Below are 19,850 nucleotides of genomic sequence, written 5' to 3' on the forward strand. Positions count from 1 at the left end.
AACTTTTAGTTCCGCCGTGGAGCGTTACCAGGAAACTCAGACCATCTGCGCGCTGCCACGCATTGCCTGGCAACCACCTGTGAGAGGGCTGACCCACGTAACATCCTCACACTCCACGCGCATAGGGCGGAGTCGTGACGTCACAGGCCAGTAAAACCTCGGAAGATCCGGCGCCGCGACACGCCTCTCACCTCCTCTACTCCGTACGTACGTGCTTGTGCCATGGGAAGCCCGAAGAAAGTCCGGACGCCCGAAGAAGCAGCGGCTTACCAGGAAGAGCGCAGTACTGACAAGCTAGAAGCGATGGGTCGCCTCCGAGCTGAACCGGAATACCACGCAGAAGCTGCGATGGAGAAGAGGCGACGCCGAGTCGAGGATCTCGAGTTTCTGTCCAGGGAACACGAGGAGCAGGACGAATAAATATTTATTGATTAGGAAAAAAATAGGGGAAGAGAGCGGTGCAAGATTGGTCCCTATATTCATCTAGGAGGCCCTTCTGAGCCTCGAAGTCACCAAGAGCGAGGATGGCCTCCTAGGGCTCACCTGATAAAGCGAGTACCTAAGGTGAATTATTAGTATGAGGCCTTTCGGCACACTCCCATGTTACGTGAGACAATGAAGGCCAGTAACCGTGCCACGTGCAAGAGCTACTGTACAAGGTTGGGTTTAGTTTATGGCAAGTACCTAAATGCAGGTAGGTATGCGTCTGTACTCTTCTATATTTCTGCGGCTCCTCTACATTGAGTAGTTTGTGGGGCAAAACGTACTGTTGTCAAGTTCTTCGCTTGTGCTCCAGTATATCGCAGACCAGTAGGCGATCGCATTTTTCATCGTTATGCGTATCTCCAGCCGGTCAGTAAAGCCTCGAGTTAGGGTCTGTGCGCCTGATCGTCATCCGAGATTACCCTCGTAGCCAGGACACCATAAAATTGCATGAACTTTTCTCAATGTGTCTCCGATCAATTTAATGGCGACTCGTACTATGATGTCTTCTAGATACATTCTGCGTGCCACTTGTGATTCAAGAATTAATAAAGCTCAGCTGTTTTGCTTTTCCTTGTATGCGATAGCGAGGGCGATCGCCGCTGCTTCCGCTGTAGCTGTACACCTAGCACGTATCGAGGCTGATGTGTGTTGTGTGGCGTGTGATTTGAGCTGCCACGATTACGTGTCCTTCACTAAATCTAGCTGCATGCGTATACATTACGTCTTGAATACTGCCGAATGCTTTCTGAAGCTGTTTAGCTCTCGCTTGTCTCCTCGCTCTGACATAATTTTTGTTTACGTTGCGTGGGATTTGGGAGACCATTATGCGCTCTTGTATTGGCTCCGGCGTCGTGGTCGTTTGTTCCTGGGAGTATTGCGGTCGCAATGGGCAGCCTAAACTCGACAGAATGTTTCTACCTGTGCTTGTGAGGCATAGTCGTTCTCTTTGTGTCATAAGAACGGCTCCTCCTAACTATTCAAATGTGTTATATATGCCTAGAGCTTGCAACCTCTCCTTCACCGCATTCGTAGGAAGGCCAAGTGCTCTCTTATACGCGCCACGATTAGTAGGTCGATTTCTTTAGCTTCCGACGGGGTTAGCTCTTGATATGGTAGCCCGTATGTTATTTTGCTGAGAAATAAAAGCCTGGACTAGTGTTATGGTTTCGTTTCCATGCAGCCCTATGGGTTTCTTTGGAATTCTGCTTATTATTCTTGCTATGCTCCTCGTTCTTGACTTGAGAGTCACAATGCTGTGAGTGGCTCTTTTGTTGCTTTGTAGTCACACAGACCTTCTAGTCAGATCCTATTTCTTTCTGGTAACGCCTGGACCCTCATTGTTAGGTGGATGCCCAGTTTTTTTCTGCTGTTACGCCCATTGGTACGCATAAACTCAGATTTTTGCGCAGCGCATCGCATACCGTTTTGTTCAGTGAAGTCCTTAACCGAGTTGATAGCCTCTTGAATAGTTGTTCTTTTTAGCCTACCGAGCTTTTGCAGGCCCATAAGGTAATTTCGTCTGCGTAAAAAGCGAAGTTGAGGTCGTTAATTTTCTGTAGTGGTCGTGCCAAGCGGTTTATTGCGGCAGGTAATAGAAGTGGCGAGAGGACGGCACACTGTAGTGTGCCTCTGTTAGGCATAGGGAGTTTGGAAGGTCTAACATTTTCCATGCTTACTGTGGTTTTACGTTCAGTAAGGAAAGAGCGGATGTAATTGTGTATCTTAATTGCACAACCCGTTCTTTCGAGCTCTATAATTAAGAGCGTGTAAGAAATTGTGTCAAACGAGCTTTTTAAGTCCAGCGCTGCTATAATGTTCACTTCCCCTGTAATGATATTTTGCAGGACGTCATCTCGTAGTCTTACGAATACATGTGCGCCGTACTGCCGTACATGTGCGAGAGAAGTCCGTGCCCTTCGATTTAGTAAGTAAGCCAGATATGAAGGGCCTTTTCGAAAAGGTTGCCTAAGCAGGAGGTTAGAAATACTGGCCTGAGATTCTGCAATGTTCTTGCCTTCCCAGGTTTAGTTATTAAGATGATGGTCACTTCTTACCATTGATTAGGAAGTTCTCTCGTTTCCCAGATTTTCTAATTGAAGTATCGAGTTAATTGGTCCAGTTGCTGATCACTCATACTTCTTAACATAACATTCGTGATGCCGTCCTCGCCTGGGGCTGAGCTAGGTTTTTATGCTAGATCGGCCGCATATACCTCTTGTTTCGTTATGGATGCATGAAGCTTGGGATTGTCCATGCCTGTGTACTCTCTCTCATCCATGATATCTCTTCCTGTTCCGATGTATCTGTCTGCCAGGGTTTCAATCAATGCTGCCTCATCCCCCTTAAATTATCCCACCAGTGTGCGTAGTGCTCTAGTAGTGACTGTTTTTGTATTGGGTGGGTCAAGCACGCTCCGCGAAATTGTCCATGTCTTGGTCGTTGAGAGCGTTCCTCGTAACGAGTCACAAAATTTTATCCAGTTGTTCGCTTGTAGTTCCCTAGTATATTCATTTGCTTATTCTGTCAGTTTTTTTTGTATTCTAGCTCTGAGCTTTCTGTTTAAGCGCTGCCTCTTCCGTCGTTTAGTAAGACTTCCCCTGCCTTCCTGCAGATGGACGAAGTGGGGATCCACTACCGGTGTTTTTCGCTTACCGCGACGTGCTTTCTGTTAGTTTGGTATGCCTGCATCTTTTTGCCTACCCATTCTCCTTTGTATTTATCGGATAATGAGGGGTCGAGTAATGTCTATACGCAGTCCAGTCTGTGTGTTACGCGTTTCTGAAAGGCTTTTGTTAATTTGGGAGTGGTAGTGGAGTAACTAATAATATAATGGTCACTTCACAGATTTTCAACCAGGTTCCTCCACTTTCCCTCTTTTACGTTCAATGTAAACGCGATGTCTGGGTACATGTCGCCGCAGACGCAACTTCCAAACATCATGGGGGCCAGGGGTAAGGACTCTAGTTGCATGTTATATTTCTCTACTGCTTCTACTAGGTTTCTACCCTTCTTTTGTATTTCTCCTATAATGCCAGTTGGTGTGGGCAGCGTTAAAGTCTTTTTTTTCCCAGATGTCCAAGTACCCATTCAAGCATATCGGGAAATTCAGTCTGCTGTTCTTTCGATAGGCTATACTGGTTGCCAATAAACATTTTTGTTTTCCTCCTCTTTGTAGTGTGTATTTCGATCAATTTGTGCTCTGTTGAGCACTGGGGATAGTAGGGATAGTAGGGAGTGGCCGTGACATACTTGGGCACGAGCGTCGACACTCTAGGATACAGGGGATATTGAACGGTATAGTACTCTAAGCTTGACTACCCCCTTCCCAACATCCCGAAGAGAAGCGACGTCCTGTTCAGTAATGGCGGCGTCTAAATATGATTGTAGCGCTGCCGGTCTTTTCTGAGAAAAGCGGCAGTTCCATTGCCATATATCAGCGGTGTCCGTGGTTCGGGATATTTTACTGGCCATGGTTAGCTAATGTTTCGGTATCCGTCGGACCGAAAAGAGCCCAGTTTTTGACCTTTATCGCCGTCGGTCTTCCGAGGTTACTGCTGGCTCTTTTACGTGACGTTTGCTGCATTTTAGAGATATGTTCGTCGACATCAACTTTGTGGTACTGCACCTCAGCAAATAATTGCTGTTGAAACGTTTGCAAAGCCTGAATAAGTTCTACTACTTGGTTCATCATTATTTCAATGTTGCTAATTGTTTGTGGCAAGTTTATCCGCTTGTGCTGGTTTAGCTTGCGAAATTTTGCTATTCTTAAACTGTGCCTTTAGCGTTGCCATGTAAATTTTAAGTTCTACCGTTTGCTCAACCTGGCGGTATTCTGAAAGGATTCTTTGGTACTCAGGGTTATCCGGCATTAGAGCCCCTTTTCGTGCCATCCCCGCCCAGCTAACCTTGTGCTGGGTCGAGCCTCCTGCTACCACTGAAGTCCTGGATTGCATAGGAGATCGGGAGGACATGAGGCGGTGTGGTCAGATAGCCCTTGCTCTAGATTCTTCTTTCTTTCCTTTGATCTTCATTCTCGAATTTGGGGTTGAGACGTTGGAATGTCCTCTTGAGTCCACAGTTGAGGCCAGTCGCTATCGTCCGTATCGTATCTGTCGGACCATCTCGGTTCGGTGACGATGACTTGACCATCTTGCCTGGCGTTTTGCCTGCAATCAGGCTTTGTGACTTTGGGTACTGTCGCTATGATGGCAGCTTGAAACGATGTTCACATTTCTTGGATCCCGTGAGATATGTTTCTCCACTGGTGGCGCAGACTGGGTTGCAGTTGTGATCTGGGTAAGGCTGCCTAGTACCGCAGTTGTCACAGGTTGGCAGTTAGGGGTGCGGGCCGATCTCCGTTCTGTGGGCCGTTTGCTTGCAAGTCTTGCAAAATTATATAGCATGCTTGTATGGGAAGCAGGGAAGCTCCCCTCGCATGTAATAGACGTATCGCGGTGTGATGGAGCTAAATAAGTAATTAATGCTGTTTCTTTTCAACTAACGTCCTAGCTTTTAGTATATCACGCGTTGCGTACGAATACGTACGTTGGCTAGCCGGGTTTCATGGCTTGTGTGAGGAGCAATGCCATATATCACTCATTTCTTTTTGTCATCGCCTACTGCTGCGTACGCACTCACTGCGAGCAGGCGGCCATCTAAGGTAAGGCCTGTGATTTTTCTTGGAATATCCGCCACCACTTCGGGAGGGGTTGGATAATAAAAACATTTGATCCTGGTTTTTATCTCAGTAGGAACTGATTTCCATGCACTTTTCCTTGGCAGGCGCTTATAACTGCTTCTGCCATCTGGGATACCGTGAGTTACCTGATAGGGAGACATTGGTGAGGGCGCACGATCACTTTAAACCCTCCTTAGCCTGTGGTGCAAGCCGCCTTGTCTTGAATTTTTGTTTCTTCGCTGGTTGTACCGGAGCCTTGGATGATGGTCCCGATGATTCGTAGCAACCCTCGTGGAAAATAGCCTTTTTGCCTGCTCGTGCGAGCGCCTTCTTTGTCACACCGTCAAAAGTGTTTGCCAGTGTTTGTCGTCGTCGTGGCGTCCATGGGAAGCGCCAGTTTCTTCGGTACTCTGGAGGACGATGTGATCCTCATTATCGGACTCTTGGTATTCCATATCATCTCGGCTCAAGTCCGAGGAGGCGGGTTGCACGATGGCTGTTTTCTCGGGGCCTGCTGCCATATTAAACGTCGTCGGTGGCGTTCTCGGCGCTTTCGTAGAGTCGGCGTAAGCGTCACGAGGTGTGTCCGTCTGTCGCTGCCGCGTTGCAGACGCGTTCCGCATACGAGCTGCCGCCGCCTCTCCGCCGCCGTTAGCGTTCACACTTGGCACCACGTTTGGATCCGTTACAAACGTTTGCCGATGTACTCACCGGAAAGTTTTGTATCTACAGTGTCCCCCCAGGTTGCCGAACCTCGTGAAGTCCCCGAAATTCAGCTCACAGCAAAAGATCACTCTCAAAAGGCGAAACGAGATGGAAGCCCATTCGGAGCTGACCGTGCTAGTCAACGCCACCTAGCGGTATCCAGGCAACGCGATTTTCGGCGCATGAAAGGTCGACGTAGCTGAGAAAGCGATCCCGGCCTGCGACTGCTAGAAAACATCCAGCGTCAAGCCCGTCGAGACAACAACCTAGCAAAACGTATCTTAACCTCGCCAAACCTAGAAAGAACTTAGCCAAGCCTACCATAACATCGCAAAACCTCCAAACGACTTAGCCAAGCATACCAACAACTATGCAAAACCTAGGATAACCTCGCAGAACCTACAACGAACTTAGGCAAGCCACGCGAAACTAGGTGATCACAAGCGCCGCTGTTAACTACAGCTTTGCACTACTAGTGCAGTCTGTGGACGTTTTTTTTAAAGGCGAAAGCCTTTCTTGGCTCATGGTGAAAGTTGTGCCCGCAGACCTGACCGCCGGACGGTCCGCCGAAGCGTCATCACGCCATATGACGACAGTATAAAGAGTTAAAAAAATCAAAAATTACTGGTAGCGGTAGTGAATACCATCATAATTGAGATTGGTAGAGGTTAATAATGTTTAGCAATGACTGAGGAATACTAACGGCTCCCAAATAGCCAATATGTCTAACGATGGCTTGTAATGACTACGAAAAATTATAAATCACTATAAATGTCTAGTAACCAGTAATAATGACTCAAATAACCACTAATGACTTGTAGTAACTACTGATGACTGCGAAATGACCAGTTTGCCCAGCGACGGCTTGTAACGACCAGCATTGGTTACAAGTGACTAAAAATCTTTACTAGTGAGCAGTAATGACTGATAATGACTGAAATGACTTGTAATGACTAGTAACGACTATGAAATGACCCATATGTCTATAACGGCTACAATTGATTAGAAATGACTAAATAGCTTAGTAATGAGCAGTAATGACTAATAATGACTGAAATTACTTGTAATGACTACTTATGAGTAGGATATGACCAACATGTCTAACAACGGCTTGTAATGACCCCAATTGATTATAAATGACTAAGAATGCTTAGTAGTGAGCAGTAATGACTAAAAGAAAGAAGAGAAAGAGAAGAGACAAAGAGAAGAAAGGGGCGAATGATAAGAGAATAAGAGTAGGCTTTGGCCGTTCACCTGATAAGGGAGGTCCTAAGAGACCCTGTAACTTTTAGTAATTCATTTTCTCAATAAATTTCCCAGATCGTAATCACGCTTGTGTGTACTGTCTTATTTTACATTTTGCAATAGCCGCAACACAGTGACCATATCGGATAGGCTTCCTTCATTGTTGGACAAAGTTATACACGATAATCACCTTCTCTTTTTATCCGAAGAATTCATGAGTAGCTAAACCAAACACGTGTGCAGAATAAATATATTGGTAGCACGTCGTATTATTGCTACCAGTGACTTCAACTTTCGATATTTTTGGGTTTTCTGAATTTCTTAAGGTTTACTTTTGGGGTGAAAGTAATATTTCAGGGCAAGTCAAAATATAATGTAGAAAAGACCCGGCTGAGGTGTAATTACCGCCGAGGTGGCAATAGTGATTCGCAGTTCTGCAACATTCGCGATGCCTTTGCTTCAAGACTGCTATGCACTGCTCAGTAGCTATCGCATTGGGCGTTGTGAAATTGGGAAGACTCATAACACATGAGTATACGTTTTTGTTAGATCCACCATGAATATTTGAACGAAACAAAAGAGGAACTATAAATCAGAGTGCACACAATAGGTAATATTTTAAACGTCCAATTTCGTTGTCTGCACTAAGAAGTTAACCAGAAAAGAAGACAAATATTACCCGCATTTTTTCTATATTCTTTGCCAAACCAAACATTTCTTGCGAACTATTGAATCCATTTAAAGAAAACGGTTCAATCGCGGTTCAGCTCCAAAGCAAAACTTATTTCGCCCAGAATGCTGAAGCGAACAGCGCTAATGCCAATGTTGCCAATAGTGCCAATGTTGTTGCTCAGAATCAAAGCAAATGATTACATTGATGCGAACAGAAGCAGTTTGCCTAACGCTATAGAACTAAAAGCAGTGTGTTCGATTCTATTGAACATGAACTCAGCGATGTAAGGCGATGTGCGTGTTTGTCGAGGAAAAACCCGTGATATGATGTCAGGTGGATGCACCGAGAGTTATAGAAGGCATATGCATAAATAATTAGGCATGCTATAGCAACTGCGTTACGGTAACTATTACCCACTCTGGAGGTACAGCCCAGAGTGGATCCACACCTAGTGGCTGATACGCCATGGATCAACAGCAGGCAATCTAAATGTAACAGATTTTGTAAAATCAACTACACCACTGAGAATTATTCCTATGTCTGCGCACCATAAATAAAGCACTGAGCCGACATTATGATCACGGGAATCAAGGTTCTGAGTAATAATTTATTGTTAGACAACTACTCTGTGTAATGCCATGTGACCCAGAGAATGTGTAAATAAATTAATACGGGTATATTTTGACGGGGAAAAAGAGATCGGGCGTTTTATTATTTCAAAGAAGAGTTTGCCTACATCTTACGGCAAGACAGGGCGAGAGTGGAGAGAAAGATGCTAGAAGATGAAGGGCGCAAGTAATTAACAGAAATTCACCTCCATTCCACTCTGTGAAAGTGGAAGTACAGCGATGCTGTATCCGTTGTTGGACAAGTACCATCGACGTTAGTCGAGGTTACTCAAGCGCAGATATAACAATTGAGTTACAGCACACGTACGCGTGTGGAAGTGCCGTATACATTCTCGTGCTTCAGTATACATTATCTTGCTCCGCCAAGCGCACGTGAAATATTGAACTAGATGAAACGTTAATTGGGTAATAAAAATGCATGAAGCCCGACTGGCCCACAAGCTTCAAACATAATAGCTACAGAGGGTTATTGAATGCAGGAGAAAAGGCGAATTCGTTGCGCGGAAATTCATACAAAGTCTTCAAGCTACCGCTTCTGTTTTGTGTGCACCACACACGAGGATACGAAAAAAATCCGACAAGTCAGTCGCGACGTTAGCGAGGCTAACAGCTTGGCTGGAAAAAAATTGCCTTTTCCAAAGAACATGGTACTAGTTCTTGAGCTGGGGGGGGGATATTTAGAGAAGTGGAAATAACTTGCGCGAGATATCACCACACATATTCAACTAATGCACTCAATTCACTAAATTCTTTCTCAAATAATTACTTTGCGGCTCTTAAGGTAACTTACAAATGTTAGCCGGTGAGTATGGAAGGTGTACTCACTTATGATGCATTTTCAGATGACACTACTTTGGAGATGTTCGCCACCAAACTCGCGAAACAATGAGCTGCTGTTGCACTTTTCTTTTTAGCAAAACGCTGGTGTATGCATTCAAGTACAAAATTAGCTTGAGCACAGATCTGTTTTCTCCCAAATTTTCGAAAATACTGCAAATACTGCACTGAAAGAGGAAAAATCTAGGTAATTCATTTCAAGGCAATATACCTTGAAACTCACCGGCTACAACTTATCATTTGCAATATGACCCCTTAAGTAATTAATTAGGAAGCTAATTAGTGAAGTTCTCACTATTAGTTGAATGAGTGTATCGATTTCTCGAGCCAGTAACGTCTGTCTTTCGAATAATAGAGATGAACGCAAGAATAATGCTGTCTGCCATAAGCTTCTTCACAAAATTCCTCAACGCCAAATAATGGTAACCTAGTATATTTGCGCATTCGCCTCACGCGTACTTCATGTCCACGCCGCTAGATGGCATAGCGTGTCCAGTGGGCAGCGATGAACAAGAGCACAGCCGCATACACACCTCACACATTTTATGTGTAGGCGCAGGCGGTAAGGATGATCACTTCATTGCTAATAGCTTCACGTCAACGTTCATTGTCAGATGGGTTCTGTAGAATTTTTGAACCTGTAATATTCAAGATCTTATCCGAATTATTTATATATCATAACATTCTGACAAACTCAGCTTAAAAACACCTCGGTAGTAAGAGACAGATTGAATTGCCTTTACCAAAAGCATTAGGGAAGAGTGCTGTCTTCAAAATAATACATTGTCCGACCCGAACGGCTACATGTTCTGCTGCTGTCGATGTTGTGTAGTGGCGTTTTCAACTTGATGGTGGTGGCGGCTTTTGCAAGGATGACGACAGCTGTGGTAGAGCTGCTCGTTCTTTTGATGACAAACCACCGCAATATTTCCTCCAAGTCGAAGGCTTCAGTGTAGTGACAGCATTGCAGCACCATTCGTATAGTGCATGTTGAAGTTACCACGAGTTTACATCTCACTGTGGAAGGACGCTTACCCATTTTGTCGATATTTCCAAGTTACTGTGGCGTGATCCACCATGAACTTGCAAATATTGCACATGCGTATAATGTGTAAAATTACTCCATTTATCAGACAATGCTCCATATTTGGGCAAGGTAACAAGAGTTCAGGATATACAGTCAGCCTCTAGAGTCTGTGAAGAAGTACATTTACCTAAGTCAATTACTCACAGGGAACCCTGATTATGAGGAGGACATTGACAGAAGAATACAAATGGGTTGGAGTACATACGGCAGACATCATGACATCCTCACTGGAAGCTTACCACTATCTCTGAAAAGGAAGGCGTACAATCATTACATTCTACCGGTGCTAAATATATGGGGCAGGAACTTGGAAATTGATAAAGAACCTCGAGAACAAGTTTGAGACCGCGAACAGAGCGATGAAACGAAGAATGTTCGGCATGACGTTAAGACACAGAAAGAGCGCGGTATGGATGAGAGGGCAAACGGGGATAGCCGATATTCTAATTGACATTAAAAGAAAAAAAAATATGGAGATGGGGAGGACATGTAAAGCGTAGGTTAGATAACCGGTTGACCATTAGGCTTACAGAATGGGTGCAAAGAGAAGGGAAGCGCAGTCGAGGACGGCAGAAGGCAATGTAGGCTGATGAACTTAGAGAATTCTCAGGCGCTAGCTGGTGTCGGTTGTCCCAGGACAGAGGGAATTGGAGATCGCAAGGAGAAGCCTCCGTCGTGCGGTGGACATAAAATGGGCTGATTAAGATGATGTTGATGATGTAGCGATACGCGTGCCAAATATTTTCATTTTTCGGCAGCATGGCTTTTCTGCGCGGCATTCGAAGGTAGCAGCATTTGTTTTCTTCACAGGAAATAAACTCGGGGCTCCATCATGACTTGCTGGCGACAGTTGTATTTCTCAGTGGCGAAAGTGCGTTCGATACTCTTGATTATTTTAAGTTCATTATTCTAGTGTCTATTTAATGAGTATTTTAAATATGTAGCCTTTTAAATAAACTAGCATATAATGTATTTCATGCGAACGTTTGGTTTTTGTTTTACCCTTAATAATCTTCGTTAGCCCAAACTATTGTTGCATGCTTTGTCGTCTCCAGTTTAATTTCAATGCGATACAGTAAGACAAAGTTATCTTTTTGTTTGGTTCGTTGTTTACCTTACGGGAACAACCTTTCCAGTGGTCTTAAAAGGAAGGGGTACCAATGCAGGCTCATACAACAACTGTGGTAATAATGTATGACAACGCTAGCCGACTGGGCAGAAATACTAATGAATTGTATAAAATTGTGACAAATCATTTAATTGTAAGAAATTGTAAAGAGTAGTGCTCAGCCCGAATATTTATTGTAAATGCAGCAGTGACACAGTATACCGCATTTCAATTATGCAGGCAGCGCATACATAACTTATACACTATATAGCTATATGTTTCAACACACAACCATGTTCAGGTCTGTCGCTTTAACTCTCCTTCGATAGTGTAAGGATAATAAAATTTGATTCTTTATGCAAATCAAAAGCTTCTAATGATGCTTTCGTTTTGCACGACGATACCTCTTATGGTGTCTCCACCTTTTGTCTTCGTCTCGTATTACCAAAAGGACACAATTTTGGAAGTAACAACTAACCAACAATCTGAATAAATAACATGTCGCAGTTCTTTCGCACAAACCTTAGCAATGAGTTTGACAAGAAGATTAATAGGAAAAGAAGCATTTGCCTTCATCAAATAAAGCTAACTTTTTAAAACAAACACAACTATTCTTTTACGTATGGACCATTTTCTAGACAAGTTAAAGCATACGTAGCGTATCATACTTGCCATTAGGACGTGACCCGGGTAGTTAGATAAGTATGGGAGAGGCATTTGCCCTGCAGTGGGCGTAGCCAGGCTGATGATGATTATGAAGCTGATGACCTACTACTGGCCGTTTTGGCATACTTTCTTTTTGGAAACATTCGCCAGTAGAATTATGCGTTACTCTATTTTTCTGAAAAGTCATTGGGGAGGTAACCAGTTGTGCTTTTTGTTGTTATCTTCTCGTAATAGTATAAACTAATTGCGACTATTTAGAAGCTCATTTCATGCTTATTCCTGCTGTTTGTAAAGTTACTTGTCCCTTGTAAACATAATGGCGTATTCTCCGTAATAGCCACTAGTGATTGGTCTAGATATTTTGTGTCGATTTCTTCTTGCATAAATGAAGTGTTGGAATCTACGAAGCATCCTTGGTTATCCCAAGACGAAGACTGGCAGCTGATACTCCTACCATGAAGGAGAGATGATGCGAAGAGGCTGTGAATACTTCGGTGCTCATATACCTCACATGAATGAAGCCAAGTACACTTGAGACGTGTCCTAGTTTGAGCCCAGCATCCTCAGACACGGTCCTATATTTAGGCCATAGTTGAGCGTGGCATGTGCCAATGTCCACGCCTTCCACCTAGGTTTGCCTGACACCTCTGCTTGTGACCACTGTACCGATAAGGAAACAATATGTCATATTTGATGTGAGTGCCCTTATTACAGTGCGCAAAGACTAGCCCTGCTGATTTTGCTGAACAACTTTCACGTGCAGCTCTAGCAAACAAAACATTGTTGGTATTATGTGAGGACTCTAATGCGACCGTCATTGGGTTTCTCGTGATCTACCGTCCATGCGAATGGCTACAAAAGGAAGACCCTTTCAATTTGTGTTTTACATATCACTTTTTGCTTTACGTACAACCTTCGTGTGTGCCACCTCAGTTCAAGGTAGCAAATTGAAAGTGTCACTCGCTTAACATGCCTGATTTTAATTTGTTACTATCTTTTGAGTTTTCAATAAACATCTTCACTTCTGTGAAAAAATTGGAAATTTTTGGGTATGGCCATTGTACATCAGGTTTCTAATTCCATTAAACCACGTGTAGTCTTCCTAGCACGTTCAACTCTGCCTCCAAAATGTTTATTTTCATTTTCAATGTGTGCCTTTCTGCAAGACTGTTGGTGATTTATTCTGTGTGAGAATGTAGCCAAGAGATCCGCCAAGAACTGTGTGGCCATTGGACAGTCAGTGCATCTGCCGTCAATGACAGCTATGATGGCGGGAACAGGTGGACTTCACAAAAACAGTGGGAGCAAAATAACAGCCATCATTCGTATCTACTAAACAAGCGAGATGATATAATACGAGTGGTTGCGCAACATCTAGAGCACTAATATGTAAGACAGTGTAATTTATGTAACCCCACGTATCACCCATTGCTACTTTTCGATGAATTCATACACTGTGGCGGCACACAGCTCACGCAAAAAAATTAATTGCATGTCTCTCTTTCAGTAAACCTTGCGGAGCCCGCGCATTCCATTAATGGAATCGTGCGCAAGGGCAGAGAGGAACAACGTAATTTGTTGGCAACAATTTGGCACGGAGACCTTCACTGGAAAACAGAGCAGAAAATATTGTTTGCCTGAGCTGAATGACTAGAAGGTGTTATTTCAGAATGACTTGTTTTGTAGCTTCTAATAATGAAATTATGTTTTTTATCTTTTCAGGCACTGCATACACAGGGGCAAAAACTTTGGACACGCTATCGTTCTTTCGATGTTAGCTGCAGCAACCAGGTGTATAAATGTGCATACGTTGAGCTACGGTGTCTAAAACCTGGTGAATACAGATATTTACAGCATTACGAGCTAGGCCGTTCTTGGTGAGTATGTCAGAGCATCAACGTCGGGTGACCGGATGAGCAAATTGTTTTCTTCTAATTTACCACTTGCGACTACAGCTAGCGGCTGCTTATCATCAAAAACGGAAGCCGATGCCTCACGAGCCACGTGAAGGCTTAGATATCATTTTTATCTGCAGTGAACAGCACAGGACTATAAATGACATTCATCTCGTGTTTACTGACATGGGAAAGGAAGATATGACAATAGAATGGACAAACAAAATTAACAGGCTGTTGACGCTCTCGAATCCTTGTTTCTTACTACGTGGTAAATTGCAAGGCATTAAAAAGTGCGTCTCGTTTCTAAGGTAATGCACGGCGGAGAATTAAGTAACAAAACGCAGACTGAACACACATGTTGACATATAAGGATAGCGATGCATTCGTAAAGTGGAAAATGAGAGAGAGTGAGAGATAACATTGATTTCTTATGAGGCGGGAAAATTTCCTCACAGGGTGTAAACGCTTGTTCATGTCCACATTGGCTCGCGCCACTCCGCGTGCCCGCCGGATCAGCTGTCGCTGCTCTTGCAGGTCGAAGCTGGTCAGCGCAGTCTCCTGGGGGAATGTGAAGGGATGGGGGAGTAACCCGAAGGGCGTGGCCACTCCCAGATGCGATGGTATTCTGTGAGCTTTGCTGCACAGTAGAGAGAGGAGGATGCATATTGTGTGGGGTGGAAGTGGTGAAGATGAAAGAGACATGGAAATGAATTAGTTTGAAGCTATCGCTAAGTGACGGTGCCTTCTTGGTTAAGGGAATTATGTGGTGTCTCCTGCTACAGCTGTAATGTTTAAGAGTTTGTCTAGTTCAGTGGTTCCGTCTGTGCGTTGTCTGTGTTTGACAGCTCTTCCAATCGCGCCCGGTTAGCAAACTCTCGGGCTACTGTGTCAGCACACTCATTATCATAGAGACAGGCGTGTCCAGGTGTCAGGACAATACGCACCCTGTGTGAGGCTGTGGGGTGTGATTATGCAAGGATGCGGCGTGCGTACGCTGTCACCATTCCTTGTGCCAATGTCCTGCAGGCGGTCTGTGAATCAGTGAGCACTGTGATGGGTCGATGAGGCGCTGGTTTGATTGTGGCGTCTAAAATGGCTAGGGCAATAGCAACCTCTTCTGCCGTACCACTGCTGACAGCCTTGAGCGTGGCCGCCTTAGAATTTGTCCTTAGAAGCCCTTAGAATGTGCCTAATATCTAGTACGACTAGGCACAGGGCACGTCTCTGTGGATACGGGGCCACATCAGTGCATAGGACCGGTGTGTCCGATGTGTCATTGCCAAAGAGGCGAGCCAGGACTTGTGCTCTTACCTGTCTTCGGCCTTCATGACGGTCAGGGTACATATTCCGGGTAATTGTGGCCAGGTGAGTTTTGTTTCGAATGCTAAGAGCAAGAAGTGTTCTGTCTTTCTGATGTAGTTTTTTTTGTTGTTTTGTATCCTATCCAGGATAGAATTTGGCACCCCTGCATTGTTCGTTGTAGAGGTTGCATTCGGCGGGTAAGGTGACAATCGATCAGTTCGCGGATGGTGTTGTGTACCCAAGCTCCTATTAGGAGCTGCGTGGACGCATATTCTGGTAGTCCCAGCGTTGTCTTTAGTGCCATACGGGGGAAGCGGTCCATCTGGTGCATCTCGGTCTGGGTCAGGTAATGATGCAGGAGGTGGTAGGCTTATCTGCCAGTTGTGAGGGCGTGTACGATTCGGAGTACATCCCTTTCTAGGAGTCCTTGTCGGTTGTTCCTAATTCGCTTTATCATGTGTGTTACTTGTTCGATTTGTTGGTGGAGTATGCATAAGGTATGTGTCGCCTTCTTGATTTATCGTACGTGAAGGCCTAGCACACGTAGTCTGTCGCATCATCATAATCATCATCAGCCTGGTTAAGCCCACAGCAGGGCAAAGGCCTCTCCCATACTTCTCCAACTACCGCGGCCATGTACTAATTGTGGCCGTGTTGTCCCTGCAAACTTCTTAATCTCATCCGCCCACCTAACTTTCTGCCGCCCCCTGCTACGCTTCCCATCCCTTGGAATACAGTCCATAACCCTTAATGACCATCAGTTACCTTTACTCCTTATTCCATGTCCTACCCATCCCCATTTTTCTTGATTTCAACTAAGATGTCGTTAATTCGCATTTGTTCCCTCATCCAATCTGCTGTTTTCTTATCCCTTAACGTTACACCTATCATTCCTCTTTCCATAGCTCGTTGCGTCGTCCTCAATTTAAGTAGAACCCTTTTCGCGAGTCTCCAGGTTTCTCCCCCATACGTGTGTACTGGTAATACGCACCGTTTATAGACTTTTATCTTGAGGGATAATAACAACCTACTGTTCATGATCGGAGAAGGTTTGCCAAGCGTACCCCAGCCCATTCTTATTCTTCTCATTATTTCAGTCTCAAGATCTGCATCCGTGTTCACTACCTGTCCTAAGTAGATGTATTCCCTTACCAATTCCAGTGCCTCGCTACCTATCGTAAACTGATGTTCTTTTCCGAGAGTGTTAAACATTACTTTAGTTTTCTGCAGAATAATTTTTAGACCCACCCTTCTGCTTTGCCTCTCCAAGTCAGTGAGCAGGTGGAGCACTCTCTCCCATATACATTGAGGAATAATAATGCGGTTACCCCACAGGCACATTGCCAATCTGTGGACCATTTATCTAGCCGAACCAAAAAAACAGACAAAGCCTTATGTACCACGTACGCTGGCCAGCGATTCGACGTGTAGTCAAGCGCTTTTCACAAAAGGCGACCTATACGAGTTCCCCTCTGTATATCAGCAACACTTAATGGTAGCCAGTCTACAGCAGAAAAGAAAATCACAGAACCGAAAACATATTTTTTGTTTGCATCGGCAAGCGCGAAGGAGGGCCAGTAGTTCCCACAGCAGTGCCTTTTCGATATTCCCACGGGTAATGTATGCTGCTAGCAATAGCGCCCAGAATTGCATTAATGCTGCTGAAATCACCGGTGCCAGAAGACCAGCTAAAGACTACTGATACGAATAAATGACAAATGTATGAACATATGACAATTAAAAACTTTTTGTGCCCAACTACTACAGCAAAGGCTTCAGTTTCTGTGTGAGTGTAGCCCTGTTGAACATTGATCAATACATCGGATGAGTAAGCAATGGGCCTCTCATGCTTTCCCATTTTCTGGAAGTGTATAGCACCATCACCGTAGAGTGATGTATCGCAAACTAGTGCTAATTCCTGCCTTGATTCATAGCACATCAAGACAGTTGCATTTTTCCTTTTTTCCCTCACTTGACTATTGAGACCCCTTTCGTTGGACACCCCCCCCCCACGCTACCACCAGCTACTGCAATTTGGTAGCGGGACCGTCCCAGGCTGCTGCTTCAGTGCCCCCGGCCATCGTCTGCTCTGGCGTCGTCCGGCAGCGCCATCCGGCTATATTTAGCGGCACAGACGACCACGACGTGGAAGACTAGCTAGCCGAATATGGCTGTGTAAGCGCCTATAATAAGTGCGACGACCGCGCCAAGCTCACAAATGTAATCTTTTATTGGACTGACGTGGCAAACCTGTGGTTCCGCAATCATGAAGCCGATTTCACCACCTGGTCGGCTCTCACGACAACTTTGGCAGAGGTCTTTGGCCGTCCCGCCGTTCGCCGGCTTCGAGCTGAACAGCGCTTGCTTGGTCAACGCCAGGAGGAGACCTTCGCCAGTTATATTGAAGACGTGCTCTAGCTCTGCAAGCGCATCAACTCATCTGTGGACGAAGCTGACAAGATCAAGCATGTCATGAAAGTTATCGATGACCATGCCTTCCAGATGCTCGTCGCGAAGAGTGCCGGACGATACCCGAGGTCATACAGCTTTGTCAGCAGTACGACGAGCTGCGCAAGCTGCGTGCATCAACACACGCTGCTGAGCAGGACACCGCGGATCTATCTCCGTTGGATTTCGGCCTCGACGCAGCCGACATCTCTGTTTAATGGCGCAGATAAAGCAGTTCCTCCGTCAAGAATTCGCACGCCAGCTCTCTCTGGCGAACAGCACACCCGAGCCGTCGACAACGTTGGCTCCTTCAATTCGTCACGCCATTCAGACGTAAATGGCCGCGGCGCTGCCATCTGCCCCTCCTCCGCAGCCTGCAGCTGGGCCGCTAACATACACTGACGTTGTCGCCCGGCCTTACGCTCCTCTGGCTCTGGCCGCTGGCATCTTCGATGTGCCGCCGCCACCTTCACGCCCGATTGTCGCCCCTTACTCGGCCGCTGGAACCCCTGTCGTCAACGCATGGCGTACACCTGACAACCGGCCAATATGCTATTTCTGCCATTTTACGGACCACGTAGCACGATTCTACCACCATTGCAGCCACCTTTTACATGACAGTGGCTGCACCTCAAGCTACAAGCCTGCTCCACGATTGGTTAGGACCAATTTAACCTTCCTCTGGACTCATCTTACAGTCGCCTCCCCTTCGATTCAAGCCGGTCGCCTTCCCCACGTCACCGATCCACTCTCCCGATCGTTCGCCGACCCAGCCCAGCCCGAGAAGAAAACTAACCGTCGCAGTTGCAGAGGCAAAAACTGCGTTTCCGTCAAACATTCCAAGGCCGCATTCTGCACCGGCGAACGAAATTGAGCTCTCCGTAGACGGCGCCACCGTACACGCACTTATCGACACCGGAGCCGCCGTTTCTATTATTAGAGCGAAACTCTGCCGCAACTTGAACAAAGTGACGGTTCCCCTTACTTCTATTTCTCTACGTACGACAACGTCACATCACATTCAGCCTTCAGCGTCGTGCACAGCCCGGGTTATCATTCAAAGCTTTATGAACGTTATCAAATTTGTCGTCCTATCTCGTTCCTCACACGATGTTATTCTTGGATGGAATTTCCTATCTGTCAATCAAGCTCTTAACGGCTGCCCTCGTGCCGAACTGACCTTATCAGTGCTGTGCTTCGACCCTGATGACCGTTCTTCTCCTAAAGCTATTGCCGCCTCTGACATTGATATCGCACCTTTCTCCGTCGCTCTGGTTCCTGTGTCATGTAACTCTGCTGCGAACGCATCTGTTTACACCGTCGGCCACTTGTGCGCACCGCCGGAACTTTCTGCTTCCGTTTGCTGTCGTCACTTTTTGCGACAATTCTGCTGCCCTTTACGTGTGCGATCCGTCCGCCTGCCCATCATCCCTACACCGCCGTGAGTGCCTGGGTACCTCTGAAGCTTTCGATTGCGTTCTCGCGGTCACCTTGTTTGGTGATACGGTATCACTACCGATTTGTGCCATCACTCCTTCCGCCGCGACCGATGTCCCTGTAGACGTCTTCGCTCGTGCGGTCGACGCAGAACTCAAGTCTGCGCATTACACAGAAATCATCAAGCTCCTCCAACGTTTTCTTTCCTCATTTGACATTGATCAACCATTGTTGGGCCGAGCATCCGCAGTTGTTCACCGTATTGACAACAGTGAACAAACTCCATTGCACCAGCGTCCGTATCGTGTGTCAGCTGCTGAACGTCGTATCATCGACCAGCACGTTGACGAAATCCTGGAGTGTGGCATCATCCAGCCCTCTAACAGTCCCTGGGCATCTCCGGTTGTCCTCGTTAAAAAAAAGATGGCTCCATTCGGTTCTGCGTCGACTATCGCCGCCTTAACCAAATAAAGCGCAAAGATGTCTGTCCTCTGCCGCACATCGACGACGCCTTGGACTGTCTGCAGGGAGCGGAATTCTTTTCCTTGCTGGATATGCGCTCCGGGTACTAGAAAGTGCCAATGGCAGAGGCCGATCGCCAAAAGACAGCCTTCGTAACACATGATTGGCTATATGAATTCACCGTCATGC

At 45.7% G+C, this 19,850-nt stretch overlaps 1 protein-coding gene and 1 long non-coding RNA gene across 2 annotated transcripts in view; one reads left to right on the plus strand and one right to left on the minus strand.

Annotated features, from left to right (window-relative positions):
• LOC142589065 (uncharacterized) overlaps positions 1-19,850 on the plus strand; it is a 58,272-nt gene that overhangs the window by 13,161 nt on the left and 25,261 nt on the right. The window contains exon 2 of the mRNA XM_075700851.1: positions 13,837-13,991. Within this exon, the coding sequence (XP_075556966.1) occupies positions 13,837-13,991 (155 nt within the window). The remainder of the gene's footprint in view (positions 1-13,836; positions 13,992-19,850) is intronic.
• LOC142589066 (uncharacterized) overlaps positions 214-19,850 on the minus strand; it is a 65,478-nt gene continuing 45,841 nt past the window's right edge. The window contains exons 2-3 of the long non-coding RNA XR_012829810.1: positions 14,466-14,649; positions 214-387 (exon numbers count right to left, since the gene is read on the minus strand). This is a non-coding gene — a long non-coding RNA (uncharacterized LOC142589066). The remainder of the gene's footprint in view (positions 388-14,465; positions 14,650-19,850) is intronic.

Source organism: Dermacentor variabilis, chromosome 7 (assembly GCF_050947875.1).
Source record: "Dermacentor variabilis isolate Ectoservices chromosome 7, ASM5094787v1, whole genome shotgun sequence".
Lineage (NCBI taxonomy): Eukaryota > Metazoa > Arthropoda > Arachnida > Ixodida > Ixodidae > Dermacentor > Dermacentor variabilis.